General features: G+C 43.5%; 1 protein-coding gene across 1 annotated transcript in view; it reads right to left on the minus strand.

The window, feature by feature from the left end:
- The window catches only part of LOC126473587 (dehydrogenase/reductase SDR family member 4), a 38,599-nt gene that overhangs the window by 20,110 nt on the left and 1,337 nt on the right, over positions 1-17,152 (minus strand). Inside the window, exons 3-4 of the mRNA XM_050100733.1 lie at positions 8,057-8,203; positions 7,507-7,641 (exon numbers count right to left, since the gene is read on the minus strand). Of these exons, the coding sequence (XP_049956690.1) occupies positions 7,507-7,641; positions 8,057-8,203 (282 nt within the window). The remainder of the gene's footprint in view (positions 1-7,506; positions 7,642-8,056; positions 8,204-17,152) is intronic.

A 17,152-nucleotide genomic window follows, 5' to 3' on the forward strand; every position in this document is an offset into this window, starting at 1 on the left:
GTATAGTTGTAGGTAAACAACTAGAATTCTCTCATATACAGATTTATTCACACTTAGCGTCTACACAGATAAAAGTCCGGAGGCTAACTGCCGTTAGCGTCCAACATGCTCTCCAAAGCCCCTCTCCTCAAAGATAGCACACTTACGCACAGAACAAATATCGATTTTTATGGCGCTCTACGCCACATAGCCCCCCCCCCCCCCCCCCCCCCCACGCGCAGTATGGAGTACGTCCCTGTGAATGGGGGGGGGGGGGGGGTGAGAAGTTAGGAAGGTAACGCACAGTTCTTCTGCATCAGGCGGAAGCGGTCGACTGGTAGGAGACCGGGGGGTGAAGCCCGGTACGTCAACGGTGAAGTCAGCAAGCGACACCGGCGGCTGAAGACGACGTGCCGTCCTGGAGTGAAGGTGTAGCACTTCGTCAGCCGGCAGGCGGAGAATCACCTTGTCAGAAGGCCTAGCAAAGGCACGCAAATTGCCACACGCAGCACTTCTGCTCAATTTAAAGCGGCGCACCACACGAGATTCTGCACTTCCTCCCTCAATATTGTCACACGCGAGCACCACACACACTGTATCGCCATCTACGACAACAGATAATTTATGTATGTCATCAGGGTGCACATGTGTTGTGAATTCTTGGATGGCACCTGTACGAGCAATGGTAGGGAGGCAGGGAGGTGTGGGAAAGCCATGGCAGGGGGAAGCATCTGCTAAGAGGGGGGTGGCAGGTGCACTAGACTGTGCAGGAAACAACCTCGGGCGATCAGCTGACAGACGAGGGAGCGTGACCGAAGGCAACGAGGAGCCAGCGTGGGTTGAACGGCGTGACAAAGAGCTGTCACACGAAGATGGTAACACAATGGTAGAATCCGAGTGGTTGGCAGTTCGACTGCGAGGGCTGTGAGGAGTGAAGCCCCGAAAAGATTGGCCACTCGAATTAGATGAACGTGGAGAAGGAGCAGTGCTCGGCAGAGAAACATGCTGTGGAAAATCAATACCCAAATGCATGGTGTGGGAAGATGGATGGCCGCTCGAAGCAGGAGTGGGAGAAATAGGGGCAGAATCAGGGAGGTTCACCTGACGCTCAATGAAAGCTGGTTTCACTCGGTTGAGTGAGACCGTGGTTACAGAGTCTTTTATGAGGAGATCCATGTTATTCTCAGAGCGTTTGACGACCTTGTAAGGACCTGTGTAGGGTGACTGAAGCGGGGGGCTTTGACTGACTCGTCTCTGAGAAACACGTACTCACAAGAGTCTAGCGTGCGTGGTACGTACACGCGCGGAGGTGTATGAGCAGCCGGAGGTGGCGGCTGAATTTTGCTGCAGTGCAAGCGCACCCGCTCGAGAAGTGAAAGGAGTTCAGAGGGCTGTGGAAGTGGGGTCGGAGTGACTAACTCTCCAGGCAAAACCAGAGGTTGGCCATATACAAACTCGGCTACGAACCCCTTGACGTCTTCCTTGAAAGTCGCACGAAGGCCAAGAAGCACGAAGGGCAGTGCCTCTGTCCATAGTGAGTCATGGCAACGCAGGGCAGACTTCAGGGTGCGGTGCCATCGCTCGACAAGCCCATTGCTTTGGGGGTGGTATGCAGAAGTATGAATTTTGACAATACCTCACATTTTACATAAGTCAGAGAAAACTGAAGATTCAAATTGTCGCCCCTGGTCAGTGGTGAGGTAAACAGGTGAGCCAAATCTAGAGATCCACGAATCTAAGAATGCTCGACTTACTGTCTCAGAGGTAATGTTCGGAATAGGCACATCCTCAGCCCACCGAGTCATCCTGTCAATAGCTGTAAACAAGTAACGGAAACCCTCGGAGGGGGGCAAAGGGCCTACGAGGTCGACATGAACATGGTGAAACCGGCCTGGAGGTTGGGCAAAACAGCCAAGGGGTGGAGAAGTGTGGCTGGAAACTTTGTTCTGTTGACACACCATGCATGCCCTTGCCCAAGACTGACAGTCACGGCGCATATTTCTCCAGACAAACTGTTCAGCTACCAGACGGGTGGAGGCTTTGACACCGGGGTGTGCTAATGTGTGTAGTTTGTCAAAGACCTGGTGTTGAAGGGGCTTAGGAATGAATGGCCGCAACGTACCAGTCGATTCATCACACCACACTAAGTCAGATATACCAGGGAAAGTAGAACGTACCGGTTGGAGAGAGGAGCTGTGGTCTGAAATTAACTGCATGGTATCGGGGTCTGCCGATTGCAACCGAGGTAGGTCCGTTAAGTCAATTAAGGTTGTGACCGCACCAACACGCGAGAGAAAATCAGCGACCACATTGTCCGCTCCTCGGATGTAGCGAATGTCATTTGTAAATTGCAAGATGTAATCGATGTGACGAAAGCGTCGTGGGGGCGGATCAGCCGCAGGATTTTTTATGGCAGGAACCAACGGCTTGTGATCAGTGAGCACATAGAAATCTCGTCCCTCAACATCAGTTCTGAAGTGTCTTATGGCCTCGTAAACTGCAAGTAGTTCTCTGTGGAATGCTGAGTATTTCTTCTGCGCGTTGTTTAGCTTTTTTGAGAAAAACTGCAGGGGGGTCGTAACATCGTTGTATGTCTGACTCAGTACTGCACCGATAGCATTGTCACTAGCGTCAGTAGTGATAAACATTGTGGCGTCCGCCCGTGGGTAGTGACAGCGGAGACCAACAGCTGTTTGAGTTTATTAAATGCCTTGTCCATGTCTGGTGTCCATGGTACCTGGCGGGTGCCAGAAGCTTGTGGGCCAGCGAGAGCATCTGTGAGAGGAGCCTGCACCGCAGAAGCGGCTGGCAAATGTTTCCGGTAATAATTAACTGTTCCGATGAACCTGCGTAATTCCCTGTAGGTCTGAGGGCGTAGCATCTCGAGAACAGGCTTGATCTTGTTCTGTGGTGGTGTCAGACCGTCCGATGACACAACATAACTTAGGAATGTGACGGATGACTGGTGCAATTGTCTTTTTATTGTTCAGTTCAATACCAGCGGCTGCTAAAATATCTGTCACGACTTGAACACGCTCCTCACTCTGTTCTAAAGTAGAAGCAAAAACCAATATGTCGTCCATATATACGAAACAAAAGTCTAGATGGGATAAAGTTTGATTGATGAAACGCTGCCACGTTTGGGGTGCATTTTTCAACTCAAAAGGCAAAAATTTGTATTGGAACAGCCCGAAGGGAGTGGTTATGGCAGTCTTTTCAATGTCCTCCGGAGCCATAGGAATCTGATGAAATGCGTGCTTACAGTCCAAAAGAGAGAAGTACTTTGCACCTGCAAGCCCATGATTGAACTCTGCGATTTGTGGGACCGGATATTTATCAATGATGGTGCGGGCATTTAAACGCCTATAGTCTCCGACTATACGCCAAGTACCATCTTTCTTTTGGTCAAACAGGATAGGACTAGCCCAGCAACCGGAAGAAGGTTCAATTATTCCCTTTTGTAACAGATCGTCCAATTGTTCTTTTGCAATTTTCATAAATTCCGGCTTGAGGCGGCGTGGACGTTGCGATATGGGCGGCCCGTCGGTTAGACGTAACCGATGAACTGTGCCGTTAGTGACTACTGCAATACATGGCGCGGCACGATAGTCAGATGTCCGTGAAGCGGAGCAGGCAGTGGCAGACGGGCCAAGCTGTGGCGCTGAGGGCACGGAAGTACACGTGTGCCACCCGCTCGTAGGCTGCGTAAATGCCGCACACGTGTTAACATGGGCGAGGTTGGTACACTGGTTCTTGGTAGCGGGCCGTGCCACTACGAGCGCTGTAGGCACGAGTGGGCGTGGCCGGACAGCAGATGGCCGTAGTTCATTGCCACAAGCTTGGCAAGTTAATTTTCCATTCGGAACGCAAGGAGCATGAGCACTCGGGCATACCCTATCATTAAAAAAGGGGGTGCTGACACAGTTTACAGAGTTCACAACATTGTCGTTAACATGCGCGGGCACGGGAACACCAGATTGGCACGGACTGACCTTGTCTGTAGCCGACGAGTCGTCTGCTTGTAGTGCCGTGAGGCGTTGTTGTGTGGAGGCCAACTCGTGGTATATGTCGCGGAGATGCAGCAGCATTTCCATACGTTCCATCCGCAACTTAGAAGACTTGGCGCACTCCACTAGCCACTTGTTTGTCCAAGATTGCAGCTCCAAGGATAGGTTTACACACTTCTTAACACAGCACACATGTTTGGTGTTAGCCGAACTGTCACTCGGCGAAGCGAAAGGAATATGTTTGTTAAGGGAAGGGTAAAACACAGTATTTTGCACAAAATCTAGTGACAACTGATAGTGCTTGAGGAAATCAATTCCGAGAATAGGTTCTTCAATTGTTGACACTAGAAACGTCCACTCCAGCTTGCACTCGGGCGAAAGTTTCACTGTATACAAAGTGGAACCCGAACACTGTAGGGTAGACAAGTTCACTGCACGAAGTACTGTTTTGTGTGGTTGCACTTTATTGGTTGCTAGGCGAACCGGCAGCAAAGAGACGTCTGCGCCACTGTCTACCAGAAAACATACACCTGATCATAAATCGCGAACATAGACTCGACCACACTTACTGTTATTGTCCGAAACGGAGTGCAATGTGGAATGGTGCCCGTTGTTTACATCGCAGGAGGTGGCACCATAGCCTACCTGCGGTCGGAGTTTGGGTAAGAACACGGTGACTGGCATTTGCGAGCTTGCTCCCAGAATCTCGCGTGGAAGAAACAGTAAGTTTGGGCAGGCCTGTGCCCTTGTGGGTAGTTGCTAGGTGACTGAGTATGTGCCCCAGAGTCTTCCACAGAGGCCGATGCACTGTCGTTGCGAGGAGTTGAAGGTGCAGGCAGGGCGGCTAGTTTAAAAAACTTGTTATCAGCAGCACCAGACAAGGGCATGGCGTCAGAAAGCGTCTTAGTGCGGTCACGTCCAAAATGCAGTGCACGGAGCTCACGTTGCCTGGCGGAGTATGCTCTGTTGGCGGCGCGTAAATTTCATTTACTGGCCTATCTTCATACGCAGAGATTGCAATCTGGACAGGCAAAGGCAGCTTTTCAGTCCAGATTTCTGCGAGCGTGTCATCAGGCATAACTTGCTCATCGACGAGAAGATGGATGCACCGCCACAGCTGGGACGGAGACCTGTCGCCGAGACGCTCTTCGTAGATGAGCTGTCGCACATTTTCTCTCCTGGTTTTAGAGACGCGCTCCAGTATCGTTTGTTTCGCCACAGCATACTTCCCTGCTAGGGGGGGGGTGCTTTGACCAGATCATAAATTAAATCGACGCGGTCGTGAAGATGGTTCATGAGGCAGGCGAAGCGTGCGTCATCGTCCAAAGCACAGACATTGAATGTTTGCTCAACCAGGTTAAACCAGAACTCCGGGTGAGCGGGTTTGAAGTCTGGTAATTTCGGCAGATTCGGCACTGCAGTCACTGCGGAGGTGCGCCTATTACTTCGGACGGAAGTAGAGCATGCAGAAGATTGCGAGTCCGGATTATTGGCGTCCCGTAATGCGGGAATCGCGAAACTCACTTGACGCCGGGGGGGGGGGGGGGGGGCTGAGAAGCGACGGACGCTCGAACGGTGTGAGGATCGTAGTCAAAATGTGCATTCTCATTGACGTGGTAGCTCGGAGAGAAGCCACAAGTGCTTAAGTACGCCGGTGAATGTCCGTTATGCACACAGTATTCACTCGACCGTAAGTGGTGGGGCTGGTTGTAGATGTCGGAGTAATTACTATCCAGCACAGAATTGTTGACCTGATTAGAAGTAGCACAAGGATCCCACACACGTCCACTAGGATGCACACTCGGTGTGATATTTGCTGTTTGGCGAGCATTGAACACCTGTTGACTAGCCGGCGCGGAAGGATACACACGTGGCGGGAACTGATTCGAGTTTGAATTTACTACTGGATTTTCCAAAGTAGCAAAACCTCGCTCGACGCCACGAACTGTATTGAATTGTGTGTTCGACACAGGAGTAGAAATGTTCCGACCAACACTCTGTGGAGAACACGTGGGAAAGTCCAGGCTAACAAAGCCAGAGTCCGCGACCGTTGGCGGTTGGAAGAAACTGGCGGCACTCGATGAATTCCATTGCATGTTCTGGCTGAAGGATTCCGACGATTCTTGCGGCATGTCCACTACGATGGCAGGAGTGCTGGAGAAATGTTGCTGGAATCCGGGCGGCGGTGAATGCTGAAAGGCCATTGTCTGGAGCTGAACAAAGGCCCTTGCGATCGCGGAGAAACCCGACGCGGTAGGCGCGTAAATAACCTTCAGGCGGTAACTCGGACGCGTATTACACGGGGTCACCAGTGAGGGAATATGGTATAGTTGTAGGTAAACAACTAAAATTCTCTCATATACAGATTTATTCACACTTAGCGTCTACACAGATACAAGTCCGGAGGCTAACTGCCGTTAGCGTCCAACATGCTCTCCAAAGCCCCTCTCCTCAAAGATAGCACACTTACGCACAGAACAAATATCGATTTTTATGGCGCTCTATGCCACAGATACATTGCTATTCACCGTATAGAGGAGACACTGAGCTGCAGGCAGGCACAACAAAAAGGCCTTCTCCTAATGCAGAAAACACACACACACACACACACACACACACACACACACACAAACCACTGTTACTGGACACTGGGGCTGGACTGCATATACCAACTCTGCCTCGTGGAAAAGCAATTAGTGGGTTGTGGGGGTAAGGAGGATGCTGGGGCACAGTGAGGAAGGGATAGCAGAAATGGGGTGGGGGAAGTTGTAGTGCTGCAATATATCCTATTTTCCTGTAACCCTCTCTGGCTCCAACCTTCATCAGATCCTGTCCTTCATCCACCTATCCCCTTCCCTGCCCCCCCTCCAGCCCTACACAGTTTTCTATTCCAACAATGCACCCACCAGTCTTTTTTTTTCCCCTCCTCTCCTCTCTCTGTCTGCTCTTCTGCCCCCCCCCCTCCCCCGTCCCCACCCACCTGAAAACTCCCAACTGCACCGAGCAGCTGTATCATGTCTCTACCATGTCCCTACATGTTCCCATAAGCAGCAGTACACCTTCTCCCATGCTTACTCTGCTATCCTTCCCCCCTCTCTGTCAGACTCTCCTCCTTACCCCTACCACCCACAGATTGTTTTCCATCAGGTAAAACTGTATATGGCCAAAGACAATGTGTGTGTGTGTGTGTGTGTGTGTGTGTGTGTGTGTGTGTGCGCGCGCGCGCATGCGTGCGTGTGCGTGCATGTGTGTTTTCTACTTTTAGAGGAAGACCTTTCGGCTGAATGCTCAAATGTACAGCGGTCTTCTTTTTGTGCCTGTTTGTAACTCAACTTCTGTTCTACATGGTGAGTAGCAGACATTCTTTTCATAATATTGCACTTATATGGAATTTTTATATTATTAAGAGATGTATATATAAGGAATCTTTATATTATTAAGATACATAACTTAAAAAAAGATGCATTTTCAGATAATGACAACTATCATATTTGCACATAGACCTTTCGCAAATACTTACAGCACTTGAAAATCTTGTTTTAACAATTCCTGGTGCAACACAATTCACTCTGATATTATCTTTTGCCAAATCTACTGAAGCAGCCTTTGTCAGACCCAGAAGAGCAGTTTTGCTAACGGAGTATGCTCCCAGCAACTGAAATGAAATGCAATTCGTAACCCGACACAAGCCACATTTATCATTTTATAATTTCAAACAAAATTAAAACAGATCAAAATTTTTCAGTCTTAAATGTTTCTCCATTCCTTCCCCAAAATTTAAATTTTCCTATATTTTACACAGTTCATATTCTGTATCTACTAAAGTCAACCTCAAACCTGAAGTCAATTTTATTGTTCAAGGGTATACACAGTGCTTAAAAAACAGGTTGAGTTTTTGCGTTATTATAATTATTTGGTATTAACTGTTTTGGCTTGTCTGCAAAAGACTGAACATAACTTTAACATGAGTATTATACAGCAAATACGAAGCATGATGAAGTGAGACTGTGAACTTGTAAATATACAGACCTTAACAATCACTATTCAGTTACTGAACTACTTTTACTTACACCTAAAGGTTGATATCCAGCAATGGATGATATATAAATTATTGATCCTCCACCTCTCTTTCTTAAGTAAGGTAATGCTTCTTTTGATAGTAGAAATGCAGCTTTCACATTAACCTCAAATATTTTGTCCCATACTTCCTCAGGGCACTGAAATAATAGTAGAGAATTTTTAAATAACAGTTACATAAAACCATAACAGTATAAAGTCATATACACATTACTATGCATGGAAGCTGTGAAGGAAAAAAAACATTACACACAAATAATAATTTGAATAATCATCATAATACTTATGCTATAGGATCAGCAAGTGAAAGAAAAAAAAAACTGAAAATTCTTACATTAAGTCATACCCATTTTTTCCCTCAGACTGATAACTGGGCCATGGTCTGTGCTTTCTAAAAAAACTGTTTTTTTCTAATTCCTTCAGAGAGAACAATTGATTAAGATGATTATTGTCTTGGTTTTTCTTCACTTTCTGTGGTGCTTCAGGAATAGCAATTTGTACCAGGCAGATTTCAATGAATTCTGCATCTTTATTTGGGCATTAATAGTTAATACTGTGACTTTCCTCGAACCACCTTATCTTATCCCAAATATTATTTTGTGGGCTAGCCTTGTTGATGGAGATGCAGAATTCTCTCCATTTCTCTCTCTTCTTCCCTTCAGCACTTTTTTCATCCTTGTTTGTGCCTTCATGAGGAGGACATAATCTGTGGTCATGTTTTATATATCCATAATGCTTCTTTACACTGCTGTACAACTTCTGCACATTCATTGTCACGCTACTTCTGTGACATTTTCATAGGCTGGTGGAATGTCTTATGTCAGTGAACATTATTTTCTGCAGCTTCATTTACACAATTCATCAAGTTACCATAGCCTTTTACAGTGTCACTATTTGTCTAAGTTGTTCACTTTCTGTGTAATTTCTCATTTAGTCTTTTACCCATCTGTCTTCTCTGTATTCCATCTTTGCCTTGGAATTATCATTTGTATCTAAGGTATTCCTAAAGTATTTAATGCAGGCATGTAATCCAAGCCTGGGGTACGACAATTTCTTTCTGTCTTGCTTCAATACAATTAGTTGGTTAGCCATCATTATGTCTATTACTGACAATGTTTTTGTCATTCTTTGTACATTTGGTGGACAACCACCATCATGTATAATCATTGTTTGTTTTTCCAATAATGTTTTGATAACTTTGGCTACCCTGTCTTCCTTTCTATAACTGCATATTGTAAAGATGACTATAAAAATGACAGCTTCCTCTACTACAATCATGAGGTGATACTTTAACTAATAATCAACGCAAATATCTTATATTATGTTGATGCATATGTTCATGGCACTTTCGCTTCACATGTCGGTATTCCAGTTACTATGGGTTTATTTACTGATTGTCATTTTTTGTTTGTAGTTCACTGTTGTTATGTGAGTTCATATACTGTCATTTGTGCATAGTGAATGGAGCTACGGTTGCTAAAAAATGGAGTGCCAAGTGAAGAAATTGGAGCATTTCTGACATATTCTTCTGTTTGATTTCAATAGAGGGGTGACAGCAGTGGAGGCAGCCAGAAACATTTTCCCTGCATATGGGGATAATGCCATTAGACAGAGCAAATCAAGAAAATGATATTCTCATTTTAAGGAGGATTGTTTTCCCTTAATAACTCTCCACATCCAGGAAGACCTTCAGGGTTTGATGAAGATTGTTTAAACGCATTAATCCACAACAATCTACAACATTGTACTCAAAAACTGGCAAATGTGATGAACTGTGATCATTCCACTATCATTGGCACGCAATGGGGAAGGCTCAAAAATCAAGTGTATGGATACCGCATGCTCTAAGTAAAAAATCACGGAAATCGGCATGTGCACCTCTGCTTGTTTTTCACCAACTGGCTTGTGAACAACACTGACCATTCCTATCCTGTATTTTACTGGTGATGAGAAATGGTGTCTTTAACCTAAAATAAGGAAAAGAAAGGAATGGTGAAGCCATAATAAAGCAGTTAACTCCCTGTACAAAGACCAGCACACATCCACAAAAGATAATGTTATGCATCTGTTGGAACAGTACCATAAATTACTTGTAACCATCACTGCTGACATTTGTCGTTAACAATGCAGATGTCTTGCACAAGCAATCCAAGAACAATGACCGGATTTGGGGTTGGGAAGTCATTCTGCATCCACCTTATTTGCCTCATCCCTGCCTCAGATTTTCACCTTTTCCGCCCTCTATTGAACAACCTTCAAAGAACTTTCTTCACAGACGAAAATGCACTCCAAACATGGCTCGACAAGTTCTTCGTCTAAAAACAATGTGATTTCGGAAAGTTAACCCACTGTTGGCAGCCTGCTGCAAATTGTGAAGGAAAATATGTACTTTCTGTTACGGGTATCTGTGGTGTTTATTAAATTTAGGGAAAAACACTACAAACTTAAGCAACAAACTAATACAAAGAAAAAAGAGGTCCAAAAAATTCCCTACCTCAATAGTAATACTTAAGTTCATGCACACATGTTTTAAGAAACATCTACACAGGGTAAATTTGTAACCCACTGCAGTGTGCCAATAAAGTGAAAAAGAAAAAACTGTGAATCAATCATTCCTCCATCATCCAGGGCAAAAATTGTTAAAGAGTCAATGAAAAGTTATTAACACCTACTTATAAGAGCTCTATAGAAGAGCATGTAGAAGAACTGTGGCTCAACTTTAAACGAGTAGTTTACCAGGCACTTCAAAGACATGTACGAGAAGTTCATGCTACGGGGGACCCTCCATGTCATACAACCACCATAAAGAAATAGGGACCAGTATATCCGCAGCTCGTGGTCTCGCGGTAGCGTTCTCGCTTCCCGAGCACGGGGTCCCGGGTTCGATTCCCGGCGGGGTCAGGGATTTTCACCTGCCTCCAGATGACTGGGTGTTGTGTCTTCAACATCATCATTCATCCCCACTACGGTCGGAGGAAGGCAATGGCAAACCACCTCCACTAGGACCTTGCCTAGTACGGCGGTGCAGGTCTCCTGCATCGTCCCCTACGCTCTGTTACGGAGTATGGGACTTCGTCGTCATCATCATCATCATCATCATACAATAGGTGTAGAACAAAGCATAGATCTATAGATAAGAGATGCTAAATGAGACTAGTTTGGTATCAAGTGGGCAATGGGTGAAGCCTTCAATGACTACCACAGCAGAATGCTATCAAAAGAACTCTCACAAAGCCTGGAGGAATTCTGTTAATATGCAAATAGTGTCAGTGGCACAAAAATTAGGGTCCAACGACTCATTGACAAGATGGGAAGTGAAATTGTAGGTAGCATATCAAAATCACAAATGCTGAACTCCATTTTTAAATGTCCCTTTGCAAAGGGAAAGCCAAGAATATTGCCCTTGTTTAACTCTCTGAGAACTGTGAAGCTGGGTGAACTAGACATCAGTGTCACAGGCATTGAGAAACAGCTGAAACTGCTAAAATTAAACAAAACTCCAGGGCATGATGGAATCCCTATCTGATTCTATACTGAATTTATGGCTGAGTTAGCCCCTCTTTTAACCACAAATAAGGAAGATTGGAGCAGGCTGTTACACAGGTTGGGTTCACCTGTCTCAGTTGCTGCTGCTTCCTAGCAGTCTAAACTCAAATCACACTATGATCACAATATTTTGGGCAGAGAATACACAGTTTCTAGTTTCTGCTGACGGTTTCCTGGATTTTATTGGTGTTTTTCTGTTGTTGAAACTATAGATATTCTTTTTTTATATAATTAAGTCTCATTATTCCCTATTTATACAATGAAGTATACAGGGTGTTACAAAAAGGTACAGCCAAACTTTCAGGAAACATTCCTCACACGCAAAGAAAGAAAATATGTTATGTGGACATGTGTCGGGAAACGCTTACTTTCCATGTTAGAGCTCATTTTATTACATCTCTTCAAATCACATTTATCATGGAATGGAAACACACAGCAACAGAACGTACCAGTGTGACTTCAAACACTTTGTTACAGGAAATGTTCAAAATGTCCTCCGTTAGCGAGGATACATGCATCCACCCTCCGTCGCATGGAATCCCTGATGTGCTGATGCAGCCCTGGAGAATGGCGTATTGTATCACAGCCGTCCACAATACGAGCACGAAGAGTCTCTACATTTTGTACCGGGGTTGCGTAGACAAGAGCTTTCAAATGCCTCCATAAATGAAAGTCAAGAGGATTGAGGTCAGGAGAGCGTGGAGGCCATGGAATTGGTCTGCCTCTACCAATCCATCGGTCACAGAATCTAATGTTGAGAAGCGTACGAACACTTCAACTGAAATGTGCAGGAGCTCCATCATGCATGAACCACATGTTGTGTCATACTTGTAAAGGCACATGTTCTAGCAGCACAGGTAGAGTATCCCATATGAAATCATGATAACGTGCTCCATTGAGTGTATGTGGAAGAACATGGGGCCCAATCAAGACATCACCAACAATGCCTGCCCAAACGTTCACATAAAATCTGTGTTGATGACGTGATTGCACAATTGCGTGCGGATTCTTGTCAGCCCACACATGTTGATTGTGAAAATTTACAATTTGATCACGTTGTAATGAAGCCTCATCCGTAAAGAGAACATTTACATTGAATTGAGGATTGACATATTGTTGGATGAACCATTCGCAGAAGTGTACCCGTGGAGGCCAATCAGCTGCTGATAGTGCCTGCACACGCTGTACATGGTACGGAAACAACTGGTTCTCCCGTAGCACTCTCCATACAGTGACGTGGTCAACGTTACCTTGTACAGCAGTAACTTCTCTGATACTGACATTAGGGTTATCGTCAACTGCACGAAGAATTGCCTTGTCCATTGCAGGTGTCCTCGTCGTTCTAGGTCTTCCCCAGTAGGGAGTCACAGGCTGGAATGTTCCGTGCTCCCTAAGACACTGATCAATTGCTTCAAATGTCTTCCTGTTGGGACACCTTCGTTCTGGAAATCTGTCTCGATACAAACGTACCATGCCACGGCTACTGCCCCGTGCTAATCCATACATCAAAAGTGTATCTGTCAACTCCACATTTGTAAACATTGCACTGACTGCAAAACCACGTTCGTGATGAACACTAACCTGATGATGCTACGTACTGATGTGGTTGATGCTAGTACTGTAGAGCAATGAGTCGCATGTCAACACAAGCACCGAAGTCAACATTACCTTCCTTCAATTGGGCCAACTGGCAGTGAATCGAGGAAGTACAGTACATACTGACGAAATTAAAATGAGCTCTAACTTGGAAATTAAGCGTTTCCGGACACATGTCCACATAACATCTTTTCTTTATTTGTGTGTGAGGAATGTTTCCTGAAAGTTTGGCCGTACCTTTTTGGAACATCCTGTATATACAAATTATATTCCATTATTGTATAAAGGTTGCACAACATTATTCTGTATTAACATTGAGGCCTGTTTTCTCAGCTCATTTTTTGTCTGAATTGTCTGTTCACGTTTAGTTGTTAAAAAAGTTTCTGGTTGGCTGCCACGTGTGACAATCCAGGCAGGCTTTTTTATTACTTTTTTCAGTTGTTTCAGGTTAAGATATTGAAAATCAATAAAAAAAGGACAGACTAAGGAGAATTTCTTCCATACATCATACTTGCAACAGTGACAAAGGTAAAAAGGGAGGGATTATCAACTTATAAAGCTGCAGCTAATCAAATCAATTATCAAAATTTAACAAGAACTGCAAGACAATTCCTCAAAATGAGATTGTCAATGAAAAGATAGGTCAGCCTTGAATCACCATTTGCTAATTTCCAAACAGAGAAAGTTTTTTTCCGATGCTAATGAGAAAGAACCAACATGTTTTTCAACCAGCCAATGTTTACTACAGATTAACTCCAAAATAAATAAAAACTCTGGATTATGATCTGTCCGCGGCAAATTCTATTAAACTTCCTAAATCTTGGTAGGATAATGGGTGGGCTGGAGATCCATAGTTCACTGACTTTTGGACATGGCTCCCCACTAAAGATTACTAGCTCAACAGGAGCTTCTGGCTTCAGCTGAACAAATTTCAAACATTTTTTTCAGTAATTTGACAACAGTTCTTAGGCAACATAGTTTCAATCTCACAAAATTTACGACATGGACAAAGTGAGTGTCACATCAGTGTAGAGGCCAGTTAGAGCAGTTGCTAATGGCAAAGCTAAGGATAAATGATTCCATTGTATAGAATGCAAAATGTGGGTTTATGAGTTATGTACCCCATGACCAGACATCTTTAATACAAGTGAAAATAATGGGGATGCACTTGAAAGTGACTAGACTTACCATGTAGGTTATTTTCTTAAGTATTTACTTAAATTACTATTTTGGTGTCTACACTGGTCTCAATTATGTATTAGTGCTTTATGACTATCATTGTTTGATTTTTCTATTCTTCATATAATTTTTCTTAAATAAATACTTTGGTTTTGCGCATCTAAATAACACATGGCAACCAAATGCAACATTTGTGGCAAGCAACTTTGAGTCTGGGCAGACTGTCACAAAAATTTACTCCAAGAGAACTGTTTTTTTGTGAAATACTACGTGTTGCTATAGCCTCGAGTAAGAAATTACAGCCAAGGATACACTAATGATACAAAATAAACTATAAACACTCCCCCTTCAAAAACTGAAAATCATGAATTGTGAGACCTTGCTCTGTGCTCCCGTTCCAATGATCCTTCAAACAAGAAGCTACGTCCAGTTGTTGGAAGAAAGCACAGGTCACACTTGTCTATAAAAAGGTTTGCATGAGTGATCCACCAAATTACCATTCAGTACACTTGACACCTATAACATAACCTGAGCTCTACTGGAATGAGTTACCTCAAACAGAATGACCATCCATGACAACCAGTATGGATTACTTGCAATGAATTACCACCTGAAAAAAGTTCCACAAACATTCTATCGGATTTCAATACAATTTCAAAGTGATGCAAAGAGTGGAACTTTGCTTTCAGTGTTCAAAAATGTAAAATTGTGCACTTCACAAAATGAAAAATAAAATATTATTCTATGACTACAACATAAATGAGTCACATTGGAATTGATCAATTCATAAGAATATTTGATTGTAGCAATTTTTAGGGATATGAAATGAACAATCACATAGACTCAGTCACAGATAAAACAGGTGGCAAAAGTTGATTCATTGGTAGAATACTATTGCAATGTAATCAGTTTACAAAGGAGATTGCTTACAAAATACTCTCACAACACATCCTATAGTACTGCTAAAGTGTGTGTAACACATACCACACAGGACTAACAGGGGACTGAACATATACAAAGAAAGACAGCACGAATGGTCATGGGTTTGTTTGACCCACCAAAGGGTCTCATGGAGATCCTGAAAAACCTGAACTGGCAGGTGCTTTAAGACAGATGCAAACCATCCCGTAAAAACCTGACCTGCATACAAAGCTTCAAGAATCAACTTTAAGTGATTAATCCAGGAATATACTACAAACCCCTATGTATTGATCTCATAGGGATATGAAAGAAAAGTTTAGATTATTGGTGTGTGTGTGTGTGTGTGTGTGTGTGTGTGTCTGTGTGTGTTTGTTGCACACAGTAAGGAGGAAATCTATAAAATGAGACTCGTGCACTCACTCCCACCTCACTCAAATTGACCACACAATTACTCTATTTCAAATGTGCTAAGACAACAGAGAAAAAGTAAAAGGTGCTATACATGAGATTAAAACACAAATACGACGACAAAGGAGTCGAAAGAAAGGCACAGGGAAATATCACTCGTTGACCGCTTACAAAAAAACAAGAGTGAGCCAGTCACCATGTTAACACATTAAAACCATCTCCCTAAAATCTTGGGAAAAATGTTGGACAATTCACAAAACTTTAAAATGCTAACCACATTTGTTTCAACGTTATCTAAAATAGAGGGCAGATCTGTCGGCATATCTTCCATGGAATATAAAACAATCCAATCTAGGACTAATTAAAGTTTGTATAAGAGGTGCTTCAGCACTCATTCTCCTAGAATGACTTTTTCACTCTGTAGCAGAGTGTGTGCTGACCTTTAACTTCCTGCCATATTAAAACTGTAGAGCACTTGTCCACCAAAGGTGATGTTCCCAGGTTCAAGTCCCAGTCCGTCACACAGATTTAATATCTCAGGAAGTTTCAGTCATCCTTTATGTGCTCCATATGAGAACACAATGAGAAGCTGCTCTAACAACTCATACAATACCTGGCATCCCCTGGTAACAGTGTCATTAGTCTGGCCGAGCTTCTCACTACAATGACAACCAGTAAGGTAGGTCATTGACATGCTAAGATGAAGACTGGTACAATGGGCAGTACCCTCTGCCATACACTTCTTAATTGTTTGCAAAGGGTAGTTGTACAGTCACAACAGGGATATTTGGAACAAAACTACTGTACAAATTTCTCAGGGAAACAGAAATATCTTACCATCCTCAAATTGCTTTTTCATGTAGAACAGAATAAGTTTCCTTTAATCACTGAAGTACAATTATTGTATGTATAATTTTGCATTGTGGTAGTGAGGTCTAGCTAAAACATAATGTCCTAAAAACCAGAGATTCTGTACTTAAACCTTCAAAGATGATTTAATAAATGTTGTTGCCATTGTCATCACAGAATGCAACTCACAAATGATGAAAGTAATATTATTATATGGTGGTAATAGTCATAAATTTTAACTGACATACTGGTAGTTTAGGTAGCATTACAAATGATAATATCCGAAAGAGCAGAGTTATTATACTAAGCATTAGCTGTATGTATTGGCGTTATTTTTAAATGCAATCATTTCAAAGATAGACAGTTTTTTCTTCATGTGCCTTCTTGTGATTAACAAATCAAGTGAGATATGCAAACTTGTACTGACCTATACAAACTGGGCTACAACCTCTGTGGATAGAGCTGCTAATGTCCTTGTGCTTTCTGCCAATATGCAAGACAGAAACGAAGAAAGGTAGTTCACAAATGTATGTATAAAAAAAAAAATTGTATGTGGCTGTCTTGGTACACTCCCCATGTTAATAAACAAA

This window comes from Schistocerca serialis, chromosome 4 (assembly GCF_023864345.2).
Source record: "Schistocerca serialis cubense isolate TAMUIC-IGC-003099 chromosome 4, iqSchSeri2.2, whole genome shotgun sequence".
NCBI classification, from domain to species: domain Eukaryota; kingdom Metazoa; phylum Arthropoda; class Insecta; order Orthoptera; family Acrididae; genus Schistocerca; species Schistocerca serialis.